The 20,849-nt window shown below is 45.8% G+C and overlaps 1 protein-coding gene across 10 annotated transcripts in view; it reads left to right on the plus strand.

Moving 5' to 3' along the window:
- SEC16B (SEC16 homolog B, endoplasmic reticulum export factor) overlaps positions 1–20,849 on the plus strand; it is a 54,688-nt gene that overhangs the window by 21,089 nt on the left and 12,750 nt on the right. For all 10 annotated transcript variants that reach the window (XM_053909233.1, XM_053909239.1, XM_053909236.1 and 7 more), the window contains 10 exons: positions 385–529; positions 1,471–1,622; positions 1,990–2,051; positions 3,415–3,550; positions 4,019–4,253; positions 9,850–9,943; positions 11,860–11,941; positions 15,943–16,060; positions 17,263–17,374; positions 19,241–19,346. In XM_053909233.1, the coding sequence (XP_053765208.1) occupies positions 385–529; positions 1,471–1,622; positions 1,990–2,051; positions 3,415–3,550; positions 4,019–4,253; positions 9,850–9,943; positions 11,860–11,941; positions 15,943–16,060; positions 17,263–17,374; positions 19,241–19,346 (1,242 nt within the window). The remainder of the gene's footprint in view (positions 1–384; positions 530–1,470; positions 1,623–1,989; positions 2,052–3,414; positions 3,551–4,018; positions 4,254–9,849; positions 9,944–11,859; positions 11,942–15,942; positions 16,061–17,262; positions 17,375–19,240; positions 19,347–20,849) is intronic.

Here is a 20,849-nt window from a genome sequence, read left to right on the forward strand (position 1 = left end):
CAACCGAGCCACCCAGGTGCCCCTATTTTTTTATTTTTAAGTAATCTCGACGCTGTGCAGAGTGTGGCTTGAACTCACAACCCCAAGATCAGGAGTCTTATGCTCTACCAACTGAACCAGCCAGGCGTCCCGACAAAACTGAGGTTTGAATTCAGGTCCCGTGGCCTCAGGGCCTACACTCTTCCCACTAGGCCTTAATTCATTTTTTTTTAGCCAACACCTGTCAATTAAATGATCACTTTTTTTTTTCTTTCAACACATCCACATGCGGTGTATTTATTTGAAAGTTTCAATTTTGTTGCTTTGAAGGAACACTCGAGAGGACCATTTCTCTGAAAGTGCTTCTGATCCTTCCTGTGTGTTTTTATTATCTTTAACTTCCAGCCATCGCTGGCCAATGAGTCCAGCCTTCTCCGGCAGCATGAGTCTGGTCTCAGCTCTAGTGCCTACGAGCTCAGTCAGTACATGGGAGCTGACTCGGAGCCCTACGATCCTGTGGCGTCGGCAGCTTGGAGTCCAATTCAGGCTGGTGGGTACTGCCATGATCTAAGCAACTGGTTGAGTCTTGTGAGAAGAGGGCTGGGTGACAACCTCTTGGAAAGTCACCCTTCCCCTGCACTTCCAAGAGTGGACTGCGGCTGCCCTGTTTACTGCCAGGAGTTTCTCCTGGGCAGAGAGGCCACTGAGGCTCCATTTCTCACCTTTTCTCTTGTACTGGAGATTGCATCATAGCTGATTCTTGGAAGGGAACCCGGCTTGTAGGCGTCAGGATCAGGCTGGGAGGGGAGGCGCCCAGATGTACTTTTGTATAACAGGTGAAGAGAGCGAAGGCAAGAGTCAGTTTGGTAAAGCAAGGGCAGGCCACAAAGCATAGTTGCTTTGTCTGGATGTAGGATACCTGTCATGAGTATTCGACTATGAGAGCCAGAGTCCCCAGCCTCTCGCCATCGCTGGGAGTCTGGGCCTGGTGTTTTGCCATTTGGACCAAACTAGCAGATTCTCACATTATATTCTGACATATTCTGAGAGGCTTAAATCTGACTTGTAGCATGGGCTGCTGCTGCTGCTGCTGTTTCTTCTTCTTCTTCTTCTTCTTCTTCTTCTTCTTCTTCTTCTTCTTTTAAGTAAATGTTTATTCATTTTTGAAAGAGAGAGTGTGAGTAGGGAGGGGCAGAGAGAGAGAGAGAGAGGGAGACAGAGGATCCAAAGCAGGCTCTGTGCTGACAGCAGACAGCTTTATGCAGGGCTTGAACTCATGACCTATGAGATCATGACCTGAGCTGAAGTCGGACGCTCAACCGACTGAGCCACCCAGATGCCCCTACCTGGGCTTCTTCTAATTATGTCACCTGCCCTGAGTCTTATCCTGGCCCAGGTGGAATTTGGAGAGAAATATGTCAGTGGTGTACTTCTAAAGTAAAGAAAAGCAGCAGCAGTAATGCTAACAGTGTCCACGTGTCTGTCGGTCAGAGGATGTCTCAGCAGCTGGTCCCAAGGCACCCATGAAGTTCTACATCTTTCATGTGCCTGTGAGCTTTGGGCCAGGAGGTCAGCTGGTGCGTGTGGGTCCCAGCTCTCCCAGTGATGGACAGACGGCCCTTGTTGAACTGCACAGCATGGAGGTAAATGAGATTCTGTGTCCCGGAAAGCTGGCATTCTGCCTTCTGCTTTCCTTGACCTGAGTCTGGACATCTCCAGCAATGGGATGCCCTTGTGGGGAACTGAATCAGGCATTCCGTGGTTTGGGGTATGTTTTGTGAAAGAAAGGTAGGGATCTTCTCTCAAAGGAGTGATGCTAGATTTGTTTTTCCTGAGATGCTGTTAGCTCATTTTCGACAACTGGAGAACTCACTTTTGTCCTCCTGTGTTCTCCACAAGGCACTGAGCCACAGCCCAGGGCCACAGCCATGGGTTCTGATATTGGACTTGACTGACAGGGGCTTTGGGTGGATATAGTCTGGGACACCAAATATGATTTTTTTTGTTCAGATTATTCTTAGTGACTCTGAAGAACAAGAAGAGATGAGGACTTTCTCAGGACCCCTGATCAGGTAAATTATCTTACGAGCTGCCAAGTAGGGCTTTTGAACTTACAAAATCTGCCTGCCCAGATCAGCACTTGGGGATTTGTTCTTGGCTTCCTTAAAAGAAAATGTCTATCCCCCTTGGAGTAGAATACTCTGTGCAACAAGATTGAGACAAATGTGGCCTGGGCCATTTTGACAAACAATTTGCTAGCTGAAGGGCAGAAAGAAAAATTAAGATTAAAAATCTGAAAACAGTTCTGTTTTGCAGGAGCTACGTGGTAGGAGGTTTTAACATTCTCCGCACTTAACAGGTACTGGCAGAAAAGTGGAGCACAGCCTGGGAAATCATAGACAAGTGGATCACAGTGGAAAAAAAAATTCTTGCCTTTTTCTAGAGAGGACTAGCATAGTCTGTGTTGAGTTATTGGACAGTGTGCAAGTCTGCCCTCTGCAGGACTGAGCTAGAACTGCTTTTAAATTCTTAGTCAAGTTTCTGATAAATATTTAGGGCACTCTGGTGGAGAGAGTCCTGGCTGGAGTCAAGAGGAGCTGGGTCCTTGGCCCACGCATCCTACTAACTAGAGGTCTCAGGGCAGACAGATCAGCTAGTCTTCTTTGAGCCTTAGTTTTCTCTTTCGGAAATGATGTAACACTGGTTGTGCCTACTTTAAGTGGTGGCTTTGAGACGCAAGTGAGATAATGCATATGGAAGCCCTTTATGTATCATCATCGCTATTCTATAAACTTATCCTGAAGCTTCCCCCTCCAAGGAAAGCCCATAGTATTTTGACAGTTCCTTCAAGTAAAAGTGAGTGTCAAATCTATTTCTTACACACAGGTATACAGATGGGGGATAGAACGTTGAGCTGGCTGTGTGGACACTGGGGGTGCTGGTCCCAATTGGATTGATTTTATTTGAATGACCTGGAGCAAATAATATTGCCCATTTATTGAGCACTTAATATACGTTGTTAATTCCTTTTATATGGAGGTAGTTTTATAAGGTGAGACGTGGCAGGCTATATTTAAACGCAAGGTGGTCTGACTCCAAAGTCTGTGCCCTTGCCTGCTACCCTGGGCAGGGTACCCTGTGGGTCTCAGTTTCCTCATCTGTAAGTCTGTGCCCTTGCCTGCTACCCTGGGCAGGTACACTGTGGGCCTCAATTTCCTCATCTGTAAAATGGGGAGGGTGTGTGAGAGAATTTCTGAAGTCCCTTTCTGTTCATCAAGGAAACTATGGACTCAGTACCCCAGCCCTGGGTTGTCAGGCTTCTATCTCAGTCCCCCCCACCCTCTGCTAGCACCCTCCCTCTGTACAAGGAGCCTGCAGTGCTGTGAGGCGAAAGAGTCTGCCCCTCACCCTTTGCTCCCTAAAATCTCTCCATAGGGAAGATGTACACAAGGTGGACATCATGACATTTTGCCAGCAGAAAGCAGCTCAGAGCCAAAAATCTGAGACACAGAGGAGCAGAGACTCAGCTCTACTGTGGCAGTTGTTGGTTCTCCTTTGTCGACAGAATGGGGTAAAGTATTATCACTCCGATGGGTGAGCAGGTGCAGGCTGGATTGAAATTTAAGTCTTTCAGGGATAGAGAGGATTCGGCTTATGACATGATTATAAAAGATAATGTTAAAGAAGCAACAAATGGCCCTAAGTGGGAAAAAATTGCTCAGATGTCAACGCAGTTTGCTAAAGATGGTCTTTTCTCTGCCCTTCTCCCTGGCCTGGGGTTACTGTACCAACCACATAACACAACTGTAAGAGTGGGCCTATTTCTGGTAATCTTGGTGGCTCCTGACAGGCAGAAAATCACCATGAGAGAGTGAAGCTGAAGTGTGAAATAAAATAGTCCAAGAAAGCCCTGTCTTGTGTTTGGAAGTTGACCTCCTCATGAAGACGGCAGGTGCTCTGGTGCCCTCCTTCTTCAGCAGGGGCTGCCGGCCCGAGGACAATAGGATTCTCCCTCAGGATGACCCTCTTTGCCTCGCAGTCCATGGTGGGATCTGACATCGCGGAGCTGCTGATGCAAGACTGTAAGAAGCTGGAGAAGTACAAGAGGCAGCCGCCAGTGGCCAACCTCATCAACCTGACCGACGAGGACTGGCCGGTGCTGAGCTCAGGGACCCCGAACCTGCTCACCGGGGAGATTCCCCCCAGTGTGGAGACGCCTGCACAGATCGTAGAGAAATTCACTAAACTGCTCTACTACGGCAGGAAGAAGGCAGGTGTGGCCCTTCCATGCTTGTTTTTAAAAAGTAACTACGCCCCCATCACTCACCCCTCCTCCAATTATAGGAGTAATTTATACTCATTTTATAGCACCGAAGAAGCTCAGAAAGGTGTAAAGAAAAAAATTATATAGGCTTACCATTAAAAGCTAACATCTGGGGGCACCTGGGTGGCTCAGTTGGTTAAGTGGTCGACTTCGGCTCAGGTCATGATCTCACAGGTCATGAGTTCAAGCCCCACATCTGGCTGTCTGCTCTCAGCACAGAGCCTGCTTTGGATCCTCTGTCCCCCTCTCTCCCTGCCCCTCCCTTGCTCTCTCTCAAAAGTAAATAAACATTAAAAAAAAATCTGTTAACATCTTGATATACTTAATTCTAGCATTTTTCTATGCACATATATTAATGATAGAATTAAATTACATATGCAATTATTTCTATTTTTTCAGTTAAGATTATATGGTGTAATATTCCCATGGTATTAAAACGTACCATTTTAACAAATGGACAATATTCTATGATATGAATTTTAAATATTTTATTGATCTAATACACTGTTTTTGAATATATAGGCTATTTATAATTTTGTCACCCATTATAAATTACACAATTTGACATCTTGTTATATAAATCTTTGGATTATCTTCTTGTTTTTTTTAGGATAGATTCCTAGAATGGAACTATAAGTTAAAGGGTACGCACTTTTAAAAGCTTCTTCACATATACACTAAATTAGTTTCCAGAAAGTCTGTTTATAAATGTTATCCTCACCAGCTATATCTCAGGTATGCCTACCAATATTGAATACTTTAATTCAACAGATGAAGAGATGCCTTGTTTTTTTGATATGTAAATTAGATGATTTTTATTCTTATGTTATTTATTCAAAAAAATTTAATTGAGGTATATGTGACAAAATTGCAAGATATTTAAAGTGCACAATGCGATGATTTGATGTACAAATACATTGTAAAAGGATTTTCCCCATGGAGTTAATAACATTAATCACCTCATATACTTACCTATTTTTTTATGCCTTGTTTAATTTTGAAGTTGAACTCACATTTTACAGAAGTCTTAAAGAGAGTTTAAATACTGGAATATATAATTGAAATCAATTTGAATCACTATGATTCAAAACTCAAAAGATAAAAGGCATGTAAGAGAAGAGATGATGCCCCCACCCTCTCAGCCTGTCTCTAAAACAGGCTGTCTCTAAAAGATCCAGAGATGTTTTCTGCATGTAAGATTATGTTCTCCTTTTGTTCCTTATAGCTTACCATATATTATTTCTTTTTTTAATATTTTAGTTTAAAAAATAAAAAAATAAAGATTTTATTTTAAGTAATCTCTACTCCCAGCATGGGGCTCAAACTTAACAATCCTGAGATCAAGAGTCAAACACTCTAGTGACTGAACCAGCCAGGCGCTCCCATATACCATTTCTTCACCTTCCTTTTTCCATTTAACAAAATATCCTAGAAAACACTCTATAACATGGTTGCGGTTGTTTTCTGTAAAAGGACAGACAGTAAGTACATTGGGTTTTGCAGGCCATGGGGTCTCTGTTGCCACTACTCATATCTGCTATTGTCTGATAAAAGCAGCCACAGACAATATGTAAATGAATGGGTGTGGCTGTGCTTTATTTATATACATAGACATTTGAGTTATACATAATTTTCATGTGTAATGAGGTGTTATCCTTTTTTTTAAGTTTATCTTCAGAGAGAGAGAGAGGGCACATGGGGGAGGGGCAGAGGGAGAGGGAGAGAATCGTAAGCAGGCTCTGTGCTAACGGGGGGGGGGGGGGGGGGGGGGGCTCAACTTACCAACCGTGAGATCATGATCTGATCTGAAATCAAGAATCTGATGCTTAACTGACTGAGCCATCCAAGTGCCCCAGTGTTATTATTTCTTTAATTTTTTACCAATCATTTAAAAATGTGAAAAGTTATTCTTAGTTTGTGGGCTGTACCAAAATGGGCAGTGGGCTGAATTTGGCCTTCAGGTCACATTTTTCTGAACCCTGTTCTTTATAATATATAAATGTCTTCCTCCTTATTTTTATGGCTGCATAGATTTCTAAAGATAAATCATAATTTATTTAATAAAACCCTGATAGATTGACAGATTATTAACAGTCTTTTGCTACTACAAATAGCACTGTGATAAGGACCAATGTCGTTTGCCGTGTAGGAGAATATATATATGATTTCTAGAATAGCTTCTGGAAATGGAAGTGTTGAGTCAAAGGGTACATGGCTGGAAATTTTGAGAAATATCAACAAATTCCCTTTTTTAGAGGTTGTACCAATTACTCAATGAACAATATATGAGAGTTCCTGTTTCCCTACTCTTACCAATTTGGTGTTTCCAAGCTTTTCATATGTGCCAATCTGAAAGGTTAAAAAAAAAAAAAAAATATATATATATATATACATATATATATATATATACATATATAAAATTTAGTGGAGTTGTTCTTTTCTCTTGTTATAAATGAAGTTGAATATCTTTTAATCTGTGAATTAAAATTTTTAAAAATATTTATTTTGGAGAGAGAGAGAGGGAGAGTGTGCATGTGCGCATGAGTGGGAGAGGGGCAGAGAGAGAGGGAGACACAGAATCTGAAGCAAGCTCCAGGTTCTGAGCTGTCAGCACAGACCCTGATGGGGGGCCCAAACCCATGAACTGTGAGATCATGACCTGAGCTGAAGTCGGATGCTTAACCGCTTAACTGCTTAACTGACTGAGCCACCCAGGTGCCCCTAATCTGTGAATTATTTTGTCATGGATCTTCTATGTTGTTCTGTTGGGTGTTTGATCTCTATTTATTGATTTGTAAGAGCTCTTTACTTTTTAAGGACTTTCTGTACGAAATTACTTTTGTGGGGTGATATTTAGAAAGGCTTTCCTACTTTAAAACTAATTTATGAAAATAAGGTTCAAATACTTTTGTGACTTCACCTTTACATTTGAATCTTTAATCTCTGTTTATCTGTATATGATGTTATATTTTATTTTATTTTTTTCCAAAATTTTATTTAAATTCTAGTCAGTTAGCATTCAGTGTAATATTGACTTCAGGAGTAGAACCCAGTAATTCATCACTTATACATATAACACCTTGCATTCATGTGATATTATATTTTAAATGAGTGGTAGACATGATATTCAGTGAAAATTAGTGGGATCATATGATAACCATCCTCCTGTTCACTATAGAGTAGGGACCTGGAGTTTCACAATTTATTTATTCGGTAAACATTTGTCAAACAGCCACAACTTCTAAGGCATTGAATCCAGTGGGGGATACAGAAATAAATCAATAAAAATCTCTTTCCTTAAGAAAGATTAAGTAATGACCATAGCAATAACAATAACAAAAGCAAATATTTATTTATTTATTTATCATTATTATTTGTTAATGTTTATTCATTTTTGAGAGAGAGAGACAGAGTGTGAATGGGGGAGGGGCAGAAAGAGAGGGAGACACAGAATCCGAAGCAGGCTCCAGGCTCTGAGCTGTCAGCGCAGAGCCGGACGCGGGGCTCAAACCCACAAACCGCAAGATTGTGACCTGAGCTGAAGTCGGACACTTAACTGACTGAGCCACCCAGGCGCCCCAAAAGCAAATATTTAAAAAATGCTTTCTATGTACCAGGCACTTACTTAACATCTTACATGCATTGTCTCATTTATCTTCATAGAAGCCCTGTGGGTTAGGTTCTATTCTTGTTTTATGTACTGACAAATGAGGAGAGTTAGTAAGTAACAAAACCAGCGTTCAGATCTAGGCAGCCTGATGTCTGAACTTGGGCTTCTGACCATCCACTGCACCACCTGCCATACCTATAGCCCCAGAGGTGAGCAGGGGATAAAAGGAGTACTCTGAGGGCTCAGAGTGGTTCATGAGGAACTGGAGACCAAAATGTCTTTAAAACCTTTATTAATATTGACTGGGGTCTCATTTCTGGCACTGTGTCAGATTAATATCCTCAATGTAAGTTCTCAGTTCACTTATTCCTAAATTATATTTTTGGAGATGCAAATTTTTGAGCAAAGTGGTGATTCCCAACCAATTATTAGTAATTCCCTTAAAAAAATACTGTTGTGGGGGCACCTGGTGGCTCAGTAGGTTGAGTATCCGACTTCAGCTCAGGTCATGGTCTCACGGTTTGTGAGTTCGAGTCCCATATTGGGTGAGCTCGAGCCCTCTTTGGGGATTCTCTGTCTCGCCTTCTCTCTCCCTCTCTCTGCCCCTGTGGGATTCTCTCTCTTTCCCTCTGCCCCTTGCTCACTCACACTTTCTCTCTCTCAAAAAATAAATTGAAAAAATAGAAAAGCTATATTTATAAAAAAAATACTGTTGTGAATTAGTTTAACCTATGTAAAGAGTAACTCAATGTCATTTTTGCTTGTAGTGGATGTGAAGTTGAATTTCCTAATTGTGGTTGTTTAAATTTGTTCTCTCCCTTTTCAAATAAGATAGCATGGGAGATGTCAGGATGATCAAGGAAATTTGTGCTTGGAAGTGGAGTTACCTCATTAGTGACTTCCTGTCCAAAAAATCGCATTATTTGAGGGCACTAAAGAAATTATTAATACCAGGTCAAAACCTCAAATATATAATTCTGAAAATTGAATGAAAAGGTGAGTGTGAGTGTGTGTGTGTTAAAACTTACAGCCTCTAACCCATCTCACCAAGTTAATGGTGTCATTAATTTGGCATATGAAGTTGATAGATAACAAGCACTAGATAGTTAACAAGCAATTAGTTATAATATTAGGTGGGGCAGGTCGACTGCTATGCAAACTGGCTCAAACATGGTGGCAGCTACTTTCTATTCATGTGGGCATCCTGGGCAGGTGAGCAGAACGGTGGGTCAGCCCTTCTTCCCGGAGTAGTTCAAGGCATGTAGGAGGCTGTACCACCTGAGCATATATTCTATATGGAACGAGAAGCCATCTTCATTCCAGCCAGCCAGATGGGGAAAAGGGCATGGGGGACCGGGCACAGGACTTCTATGCACCAGATCTGGACACAATATAGCCATTTCTGTTGCCATTCTAGAGCCTGGAACTCAGTCACTTCTAGGTGCATGGGAGGCGGGAAAATGGGGTGCAGTTCTTTGCCCAGGAAGGGGACAATGGCTTTTGGTGGGGAGCTAACAGTCTCTGCCACAGTTGTTAAAAAAGAAACCGTTCCTGTAACACGCCCCCATGAATGTCATCTTGCTACCTGTACTTTGAGACTCAGTCCTTGGGGCGCGGTGCTTCTCTCGTGTTCGGTGCTTAGGTTCGTAAAAGTATCATGTGACTTCTGCTAAAGAGATAAGGCTGACTGGAAGCTACGTTTGAGGGGCAGATGATGAAATAGCAGAATGTATTTGATAAAGTGAAGGCTGGAGAAGGGACATCTTAGAGAGAAATAGGCACCCGTTCTTCCTTTGTCCCTCTCACAGATGACGCTCCGAGCTGGGAGCCCAGCTTGTACAGCTCAAGGGCAGCAGTACCCAACCATCGACATTTGTTGTTTGTGGGAAGGTGAATAGGGCCATGCTGACTGTGACGTGCTTTTGTTTTCAGGAAGCCTTGGAGTGGGCCATGAAGAACCACTTGTGGGGCCACGCTTTGTTCCTCGCCAGCAAGATGGACCCAAGGACCTACAGCTGGGTTATGAGTGGGTGAGCAGGCCACTGGCAAAGAAGACCTAAGGAGCAGAGAGCAGAGAGAGGCCCGCCAAGGGAGGGAGTGTTGGGAGGCAAATGCAGGATGTGCTGGGAAGCCCCATGCACCAAGCATCCTTCCAGTTTTTCTCTTCTGACCTGGACCTAGCATATCGCTTCTCCAGATTCTTACAACCTAGACATGGACACATTCTTTCTACCTGCTATGTTAAATATTCAGTTTAGTAATATTTCTCAGGGTCTGAGTTTCCAAAAATTGCATGGGTTTCTGCAATCCGGTAGTTCTCTTTGGGAGGGGCTGTTCTAGATAGTTCCATCAGTGAGGGAATAGGTGACCACTTAGGGTTAACTGACAGAGCTTTGGGTCTGAGAGTTAGTAGCTGTCTACCACTGAGTCTTGCAGTGGGGGATGTGGGCGCTGAGAGGAAGGTCGGGATATGGGGGAGCAGGAGCTGTGCTAGGAACAGGCTTTATAGGACAGGGGATTACAAGCAGAAGTCTTCATCTAGGGCAGGGGACATGACGAGACTGAAGGAATGTGTTTAGTCAGAGATCATGCCAGCACACCGAGACCGGGAAGAATGCCCAAACCAGGATGAGACAGGAATGGAGGCTGACCACATAGCCAGGAGTTTGGAATAAGGGGAATTAAATGGGGGGGGGGGGGGGGTAGGGGTGCTGGAGAAGGGTTCCTGAGTAAGCCCCTCCAGCTGCAGCCAGATCTGTGGGTTGGCAGGGATAGACATGTGTTAGGGGTGGGGAGGGCCGGGGGGCCCTCCCATAAGGGGCAGGCTTGGATCAGACCGTGAGAAGGATGTTCCCTCAAAATGTTCTCTTCCTGTGTTAGTCGAAGCTGTGAAGCTGTGAACCTCTCAGCTTGACTTAAGTTTAAATTGGCCATAAATTGGCTGTCGGGCAGATGGCTGAGAAGATGGTACCTCCCTTCAAGGCTGCCACACTACCCTTCTCCACCACGGCCTCCATGGAGTCTCTCTTCTACTCTAACCCTCAGTCTTCCCAGGGACTGGTAACACCTCTGTGCACTTCATTATGTTCAGGATGGTGAGGACCCTGGAGTTTTATTATGATAAGCGCTCTGAGCTCCCGAGGCAAGGGTGCTATTAAATAAAAGACCGCGTTCTTCCCCCGTCCTATAAAGCCTGTTCTGAGGGACGATTTTCCTCTGGGCTTTGGAAATGAACATCCCACAATCCCACATTGTAGCATACATCTCTGAGACAGATTTTTGCCTTGGGCCATTGATTTTTGATGGGGCCCGGTGAATTGTGAAAAATATCTCTTACTGAGTATGCTTAAATCTCAAATCAGCTCTAGAGCTTATTATATCCTTGTTAAGCATATCCCACGGTTTGTCATCAGGAAGATCATTTCTGGTCCCTGTTCTACGCCTCTTTGGTTACTGAAAATGGCTATTTAGTGCATGTGAGTAAAAGACCCAGGCTAGTCACGAGCCAGAAAACCAGCCCTGGAGGCTGTGGGCGTGGCACGAGGGGAACTGCTTCAGGGGACTAGAAGTTGAGGGTGACTGGGTAGGAGGGGCCCGCAGAGAAGATGTTTGGGTTAACTGCTGGGGCTCTCTAGGGATCTCTGAGATGTGCAGCATTTCCGTGACAAAGAAGACCTATAGAAATGGTTACTGGAGAGTTGGGGCATCAGTGCCAAAGTGCAGAAAACACCCCCCAACAGAGAGCCCCATCTGTGGTGGAATGAAGATCCTGCCGATCCCCCCAAAGTGGGAGCCAAGCAGAGGCATGGCAGAAAAGCAAAGAGAAGTTCATGTTCCGAAAGAAGCTGCTGAAGTCAAATAGAGAACTACGGGGGGTTTGCCCCGCTGGCAATGGGTCAAAGGCTCTCTCGGCTTGGTCCCCACTAACGGTCATCTCTCTCTGCAGCTTTACCAGCACGCTGGCGTCCAATGACCCACTGCAGACCCTCTTCCAGTTCTTGTCGGGGAGGATCCCACAGGCAGCCACGGTATTCTTTGTGACAGACCTCCTTCAATACCCCAGTGTCCTAAGGGTTTTGGGGGGGGGGTGGGGACAGCTCAGGAACGAGGTGATGACTTTAAAGATTAAAATAAGTGGTAATTGCACCTGGCCCAATTCTTCATATGATTTCATTTAATACACGAGGAAGGAATTCCTACCCCCGTTTTACAGAGGTGGGAAACTAAGGTGCAAAAGGTGTCTTATGACATATAGATCACTGAGCGAGGAGCAGTGGAGCCAGGATTGGCTCCGTCTGTCTGATTCCAAAAACCTTGTCATTTTCACAATACCATAGCTGCCTGCTCAGTGTGCGTGAATAGCGAGAGAGCCAGACTGTCCCCAGGCTTCCTGCAGTAAGGCCACCGTTCTTTCCCCCCCTGCACATCCATCCTGCAAAGTTGGACATATTTGGTCTTACATGCTGTCTAGAGTTGGAGATGGCTCAAGTCTGAGGCCAGCTTGATAGTTCCCTATGAAAGTATCTTTTTTCCCCAAAGTATCCTTCTTTACCTTTGAAATCTAGTAACTTTACCAGGATGTATTGGTGCTGTCAGGGCAGTTTTGTTTTTTTTTTTCTTGGGACACAGCATACTGTTTTAATACATGCATTCATATTTTACCGTTCAAGGAAGTTTTCTTGCGTTATATCCTTCGATATTTGTTTTGTTCCATTATTATTATTTTTTTTCAGGAATTCCATATGTGCACATTTCATATAGATATGAACTATTTACGCATACATGTACAGATTATATTCTCTTTAATTAAAATTTCTTTCTTTCTTTCCATCCTTCCTTCCTTTTCTTCTTTTTCTTCTTCCTCTTCTTATTCTTCTTCTTTTTTTTTTTTTTTTTTTGCTCTTCTCATTGCCATCCTATGTGTCCCTTCCTGTGTTTCCATATTGATGAAAGAGACACTGTCTCCTAATTTTTGTGCCAGTTTTATCTTGATTTCTCGGATTTTTCTCTCACTTCTTCCCTGAGCTCTGCAGGTCACATTGGCCTCTTCCTGTTGTTGTCTTCTTCCTGAGCTCTTATCACTTAGCATTAGTGATAATGCCCTTGCTTCATAGAAGAAATTGTTTCGTGATTTTACTTAAATTCATGATGAAATGTTTGGTGATATCTCTTTGTTTTGTGGTAACATTTTTCCAGTGAATGTTCTTTCTACCTTCCATTAGTTTTTCATATTACTTCCTTTCTTCTATCTTTACAGTGTATTTGTACAGATTTTGTGCTTGTTCCTTGACAGGAGTTGAGTCTTCCCTGGGCCAGTAGTTTCTGGTAGGTTTGTGCTGGGGAGGGGCCAGGGCCACATTGCAAGCTATCTGGCATTTCCCACACGATCTGGGGTTTTCTGTGGGTATCTGTGTAGCCTTTCCTTCTCCTAAGTCGGCAGAGATGGCTGTGGGATCCTCTCCTTCTGGAATTCTCTCTCTGCTCCCTCCTGCACTCTGTTCAATTTCCACTACCTTTGGCAGCCTTTTCTTATATTTTGAAGTTTGGGTTTTTGCTGTCACCCAGTTTTAATGAAAATGGACTTCACATTTTTGCTTTTCTGTTCTTCTTATTGCTTGGGGACGATTCCTAGAAAGGAAAAGAGAGATGATGACTTTCATGCCCCATCATCAAACCCACTGGCTATACTGGAACATGGAGTGCTCACAGTTCAGCGGAATGCCATGCACCGCCATGACGGTGCATCATGTCACAAAGCACTAAATGCAGGAAATGATGTAATCAACATATGGTCCACTGGGTCTCACTGCAGTGGTAGAGTTAACTAAATGTTCCCTGTGTTTAGGTGAGAAAACTGAGGAGCAGGAAGTGATGTGCCAAGGCGGTATTTGATCTCAGTGTTTGAGAGTGACCTAGCATCTGGCACCCAGGAAAAGGCTGGCTGTTAGTTACTTGGAATGAGTGGAAAAGACACGGCAGCCGGAAAACCCAGATGTAGGCTTCTATCACAAGTTTAACCAGAGCCTGCTCCTTGCTGCTCTGTGAGCTTGGCTTTGTTACCTAATCTCAGAGCCTCAGGTTTTCCTCTTTGTGGGCATTTTGATGCCTAACCAAGAGAGTTACTGTGAAGAGTAAAGGAGAGAGAATATCTGAGCAGATCAACGACCATGCTTGACCCGTTGAAGTTAGTCAGGTGTATGCTCTCTCTTGCACACTCTTTCTCTCCATACGTCTGCTTTACGGTGATTTTTTTCAAATCACCTAGGGAAGAGATAGAAGAATGACTTCTAAATGTTTGTTCTTTTCAGCAAGGATTTTTCTTTTGCGCGTTCCTTTCGTTAGAGCGAGAAAGGGCCTGGCTTATGAGGGGATAATAATAGTACCCAATGCGTGTGACCGTTCTAGGAGAAACGCTTAGCAGCGGGTATGGTTCACGGTCAGAGTGCAGTAAGAACTGCTCTTCTTGTGATTTATCATCATCATCACCCTCATTTACACTGCATTGCCCAGATAAACAAAGAGTAACTATAAAATGGAGTTGGATAAAGCATCTTTTGTTCCTGGGGATAATTACAAAGACCAAATAATTAGGGATTGTTTTGACTTCCAAATCTTAGCTATCACTATCGATCTCTTGCTCTACCCATTCCAGTAACAAACTGGAAGATGGACTGGTCTACAAATCACCTCCTTCCTTTTGCTGGGCTTCCGTGTGTGTGTGTGTGTGTGTGTGTGTGTGTGTGTGTGTGTACATCTGTGTATATGCACCTATGTATAATTTATAAAGGGCAAACTAAGTGCAAAGCACTATGCTATGTGCTTTACCTAGCTATCTTATTTCATTATCAACAATAACTGTTATGTAGAATATAACTCATATTATGATCTCCACTTAAGAGATGAGGAAAAAAGGTTTTGAGAAACGTGCTCAAAGTCACACAGCTAGTAAAAAGGCGGGATGCCAGTTGAATCCAGGGCCTGGGTTGTTTTTGTGATGTTCTATTGCTTCTTTATAGATATTTCCTGTCCTAAAATTCCCCTTCATTCCGGAGAAGGGAAGCTCAAGCCCCACCATTTGTGTGGGGCATTTCCCCACTTCCAGGGTTCTGTGTGCACCCTGCTGCCCCCTGGTGGAGCTCTGCTGCCCTTGCATTGTCACCAGAGGGAGCGGGCAGAGCCCTCAGCTGGGAGCAAGATGAACAGGGACTGGGTGCGGGGCTGGGCCACCTGGCCTGCTTTTCTCCAGCCGTAGGAATTCAACTCAATAGGGTTGTGAAAATTAACTGAGGTCATGTGTGTGAAAGGCCTTTGTAAAACCAGAAAACACAAGCCATTTGGTAAGGTATTAAGGGGCCTAGGGTTGCCCTGACTTCTAACAGGCTGATGTGGATTCTGCATATGAACCAAGGATGTTTGGTCTTCCTTCTCCCACTGAAACATCAGGGTTTGTTTTGTTTTCTTTTTCTGGATTTGTCCCTAGCTGTTGGGGTCAGGGGTACCAGGAAGAAATTTGAAAATCAGTAAGTGATCAAAAGTGTCATTTTATTTACCTATAGCCTGAGGTTCCTACGAATGCATGTATGCGTCCGTGTCTGTCTGCCTGCCCATCCTTCCAGGAGTCTTGTCTTTTTGTTCGTTTGTTTGTTTTAAGTTTACTTATTTATTTATTTTGAGAGAGGGAGAGCAGAGGAGGGGCAGAGAGAGAGAGAGAGAGAGGGAGAGAGAATCCCAAGCAGGCTCTGCACTGTGAGTGCAGAACCCAAGCAGGGCTTGAACTCATGAACCGTGAGATCATGACCTGAGCTGAAGTCAGGAGTCAGATGCTTAACCGACTGAGCCACCCAGGAGCCCCAAGTCTTGCTTTTTAAAAGGAGACCTGGAAATCAGTGACTGGCAGCAATGCAGGTGGCAGAAGCCGGCCTTCCCCGAACTCCTCGAAACCAGGAGACAGACAACAAAGTTTTTCATCCACGTTGTGGCCTGTGATCCTTCAGCCAGTAAATCTTCCATTTTGTCTGCTGCCTTCCAGTGCTGTGGGGACAAGCAGTGGGGAGACTGGAGGCCTCACTTGGCCGTGATTCTGTCAAATCAGAGTGGGGACCTGGAGCTGCATCAGCGCACAATTGTCACCATGGGGGACACTCTGGGTAAGCAGAAGCCAGCCCTGCCCCCTCCTCTCCTCTAGGCTGTGTCCAGGCCACTTTACACGTCTATCCTCAGGCTTTTAGGTTCTGTGCAGGGCCTGCGTCTGTGCCTCAGGCTTTCCTCTGACCCAGGGGCCTCAGTGTTTGGGGGTCGGAAACTCCAGAGAAAGGAGTGTCATTCTTGTCTCTCCGTTTCCCAGATTTTCTGCTGCAATGCAGTCCAGACCCCTGAGACTCGGGCTGGGCTGCTGTGGAGGCTCCCCTCAGCAGCTGGTTTTCTATCCCTGGTCAGATTCCCCCCAGGATGGAGCTAACACACAGGGAACCTCCCCTCTTGTTATGGTTAGCCGGACGGCGACCCAGCTCAGCCAGAGAGGAACTTCTATTTTTGCCTGAACTACCCTGAGTAATTGCGTAGGCTTTACCTTTATTATCTCTCAGTGAACGTTTGCTTTATAAACACTTAGGGGTTACAGAATGTTCCAGACCGGAGGTTCTCAAATTTGGTCAAGGGGCTGAATGCCTAGAAATCATGATACTCTTTGTTAACTTTGTGAAATATTGCTCTGTTAAACGGAAAAGAGCGATGTGCAAGGTAGCACCAAGTCAGACGGCAGGTGGGTCAGCGGCCGATGGTTAGAAAGGGAGGCGGGTTTTGTTTAGTCCTTCCTGGGCACCTGGCCCTGTGCTGAGTACGTCACCTACTTGAATTAATTCAATTTTGAGGTAATGGAAAATGTATGGGAGAACATTCTGAAAATGGGAACAGGCTGGTCATTATTGGTAGTTTTTATGAGCCCTGCGAAAAGTTTTCTATTGTTTGATTTTAGCAGAGGAAGCATTAGTGCCCCCAAGGAGTCTAATTTAAAAACAGCTACTTCTTTGCTCAGGTGTAGGCATCTGCTCTCTTTTCACCCTCAGGAAGGACTTAAAATGCTTAGAAAATTCCTAATCACGAATATACTAGGAAAACACGAATCAGTGATGTATTCTGGCTGAAAAGAATTGAAATGTAATGTCCGAAGCCAAAAATGCTGGTGGGAGGGGACAGTGGGGTTTGGGGCCAGCGACTCTGGCCTTCCCTCCCCCCAGGATTCTCCCCTCGGACCCCGAGCCCCCTCTGCCATCTCTCTCCCACCCGCCCCGATGGTGGGTCCCCACACAGTCATGTTCCGTGACTGGGCCTTGCTCTCCTCCTCCTGCAGCTGGGAAGGGGCTGGTGGAAGCAGCCCACTTCTGCTACCTCGTGGCTCACGTGCCCTTCGGCCACTACACCGTGAAGACAGATCATCTGGCCTTGCTTGGCAGTAGCCACAGGTAGGGTCTCCTCGGGGAAAGGGAACGGGAAGGACGGTTTCCAGGGAATTGTTTGAGGGAGGCCTTGCTGGGTCTCATGGCTCTACTTTCCATTTTCTTGTATGCATTTCACCTACTGCTGCTCCCCTCCTCTGGGGCTGTTCTGCACAGATCTGGGCAGGGAGGTGTGCCCGGTGGGAGCCGCATCACACCTCCAGGGGGCCTCAGGCCCCAGCCCTGCTCCCCAAAACTGCGTGTGGGTCTTTGAGGTGTATTGCCCCCTTCTGACCACTTGGTGGCGCCCTGGCTCCATGACCAGACATTATCTCTTAAGAACTGTCAGTGCGATCGATCCGGGTGGCTTGAGGTTCTGTATTAGGCAGCCCTGGGCTTGTCTCAGAGTCAGCCCTGGGCAGAATTGGAAATTGCAAGAAGTTTATGTTTACTCCTTACACCCCTACACTGACGGTGCACAAACTACTCAAAGTCCAGCCTGTTACTTACTCTTTGTTGGCCATAACGTTAGCGTTTTCACACAGAAGGATCTTTTTTTTTTAAGTTTATTTATTTATTTTGAGAGAGAGTGCGAGTGGGGGAGGGGCAGAGAGAAAGGGAGCGTCTCAAGCAGGCTCCGCACCATCAACGCAGAGCCCGACGCAAGGCTCGAACTCACGGAACTGCGAGATCATGACCTGAGCTGAAGTAAGAGTTGGACGCTTAACCAGCTGAGCCTCCCAGACTCCCCTTCACACGGAAGGATCTTAATAAGCCTGTAGACTGTAGACAATGAGTAAATGGACAAAAAAGATCGGTTTGCTTCTTAGCAGTTCTCCATGTTCTGGATCTCTCTTCCCCGCCCCCCCCCCCCCCCAGTCATTTTATTTGCACTATTTCCTTTAATCAGTACAAATTTATCCTATGAATAAAGTATATGTTTAATCTTAACTTTATAGAGGAGGGAAACCAAGGCACAGAGAGGTTAAATAACTTATCTAAGATAGCACAGCTAGTGTGCAGTCACGTGGGACTTGGAATTCAGGCTGTGAGGCTGTGAAGTCCTTTCAACTGTTGTGCAAAACTGCCTACCTCTGTGGAAATGTACAGCCGTGGCCAGCTCTCTCTGGGTCGTGGTCTCTGACAGCATATAGTGGGCTTGTCAGAGAAGACCACCTGTGCCAAATGTGACAGTACATGTGCACGGGTTAATTCGTCTCCCTCCTATGTTTATATGGTACAAGGACATTTCTGGAGATAACCTGTGGTGATCGAGATTTCACACAGCACGCCAAGCCGTCAGGGCCTATGGAGGGGTCTGGTAGCCCCTGGGATCACATTTGGCCAGCCCACTTCCTCATTGCCTCATTGGCTGAATGAACAGCCAGCATAGGGACCGTCCTTTGATTTTTGGCTCAGCTGTTGTCCCCATTCTTGGCCATGCCTTCTTTTCTGGGTGCTCTCGAGAGCACCCTCTTATGCTGTTTTGTTGGGGCCAGGAGTGGCCTTGCATAGATGCACGTTCTAGGCCTTCAGGGCACTAAGGTGAGCTCTCAGCATGTTAAAGAGCAGCGCCTAGTGCCCTTCTGAGGAGGAGGAAGGTCAGTTTGCCTTAGGTGACCCTCCAGCAAAGAAGGTGGAGGACCCCCCTTTCTGCACTTCTGGTGCAGGGCTCTGCTCTGTTCCTTCCCCAGCCCCAAGGAGGAGAAAGAGGAGGCAAAACATTCACTCCGGAGGCCCCCAGTCTCTTTCCCATCTTGGAGTCACCCCAGGGATCAGCCCAGGGCAGGAACTCTATCTACCTTGTTCGGATGCAGCTGGTGCTTGTCTACTAGGATTTAAGTTCCTCCCAATCCCCCCTCAATTTCTTTTATTGTTATTCCCTGGCTGTAGTCAAGAGTTTTTGAAATTTGCAACAACTGAGGCTATCCAGAGGACGGAAATCTTCGAGTATTGTCAGATGCTGGGCCGCCCCAAATCCTTCATCCCTTCTTTCCAGGTAACTGAACCCACCCGAGGGCACCGCCTTAGCTGCGTCACATGGCCGCGAGCAGCTGGGTTTCCAGAGTTGCTATTTGGCACAGGGTAGCTGGGCGAAGTCATCTACAGCACTTTTCCTCGTTAGCCTGAGCGTGGGAAGAGTTAGGATTTCTTTCTAGGTCCCCTAAAAGTCTGCATTTCAAGATACGAAAGCAAATCAATGCAGCAGCCCCTGTTGCTGGAGGCTCCTGCCTTGCCCCCAAACAAATGGAAATTGGCCCCCGACCTGTCGCACCTGCTCCGCAGCAAGTGCCGCTCTCCGCAAACAGCTCTCCCTTCTCCTCCTCCCCTCTGGCCATGCGGCCTGTGGGGGGGGGGGGGGGGCGGGAAGGCCCAGCCCAGGGGGGTTTGCCCAGCCTGCTCCCTCCTTCCGACGTGCTTCTCCCATCTCTTTGAGTCTCCTAGCTGCGCAAGTTCCTTCCCACTCCGTCCCTGCCCTCACCCTTCTGTCTTCCCCTCGGGGCTTCCGCTGTGCGGGGGAGGGGGGGCGCGGGCCCTGCAGGTTCTACTCTTCTCTCAGCTTCTCTGCTTGATGACCTGATGTTACACCTCCAATTCATCAGGACTCCTTCAGTGCCCGTGTGGAGAGTGCGCCTGGCAACACAACACGCGCACGCACACTCACAGCCCACAACACAAAAAGCACAAAAATGCTCGAAAATGACGGCCTTCGTGTATAGTAGCTTCCTTCATAGTTTTACCGAAGACTCTCCCTCCCCAGCAAAGCCGAGCAGATGAGCTCCTTTGGGAACAGGTCTCTCTTCTCTCTCTCTCTTCTTTGGTCATCCCACCTTTCGGTCACCTTTGGGCAGACAGGAAGGAAGTCAGCTTTAGCGAGTGTGTTCTATGTGCCAGCAGGGCGCTATTGTGCTTTGAGTATTATTTCTAACCCCGCGAGTTGGGCATGACTCCCTTTTGCCAAACGGGAAACTGAAGAGAGGAGTCACATGCTGTGGGCTCCTATCTCTTGCCTGCCATTTGTTCTAAGAACTTTACATGGATTGTCTCATTTAATCTTTACAACAACCAAGGGGTGAACAGTATTATCCCCATGCTGTAGTGAGGAAACTGAGACACAGGGAGGTGTGGTAACAGGCGCAATGTGGCATACCCAGTGTAGAGCTGGGATTTGAAGTTGGGCCTGTCTGATTTCCAAACCCTCATGGCTCTACCTTGCTGTGCCCCTCATGCTTCTGTAAATAGCTGTCTGCCTGCATCAGAGTCATTTCTTCTTCTTTCCTATGTCTCCCCCGGTGCCTGGTCCTATGCTCCACAAATGCCAGGCTTTCCGGATTACGTGGGCTTGTTTATCAGAAGTAACTAGTCTGGTGCATTCCCGTAGTGACTCGGTCTCCAGAGACTGAACTGATGTGACTCCCATCCCTTTCTCAGCGATGTGTGACCTGCAGGCTGGATTTGCAACTGTGCCCCTACGCAGACCGAGTAAACCAAATGGCACGAG

The sequence above is a fragment of the Panthera pardus genome, unplaced genomic scaffold (genome assembly GCF_024362965.1).
Source record: "Panthera pardus isolate Hobbes unplaced genomic scaffold, ASM2436296v1 HiC_scaffold_21, whole genome shotgun sequence".
In the NCBI taxonomy this organism is placed as follows: domain Eukaryota; kingdom Metazoa; phylum Chordata; class Mammalia; order Carnivora; family Felidae; genus Panthera; species Panthera pardus.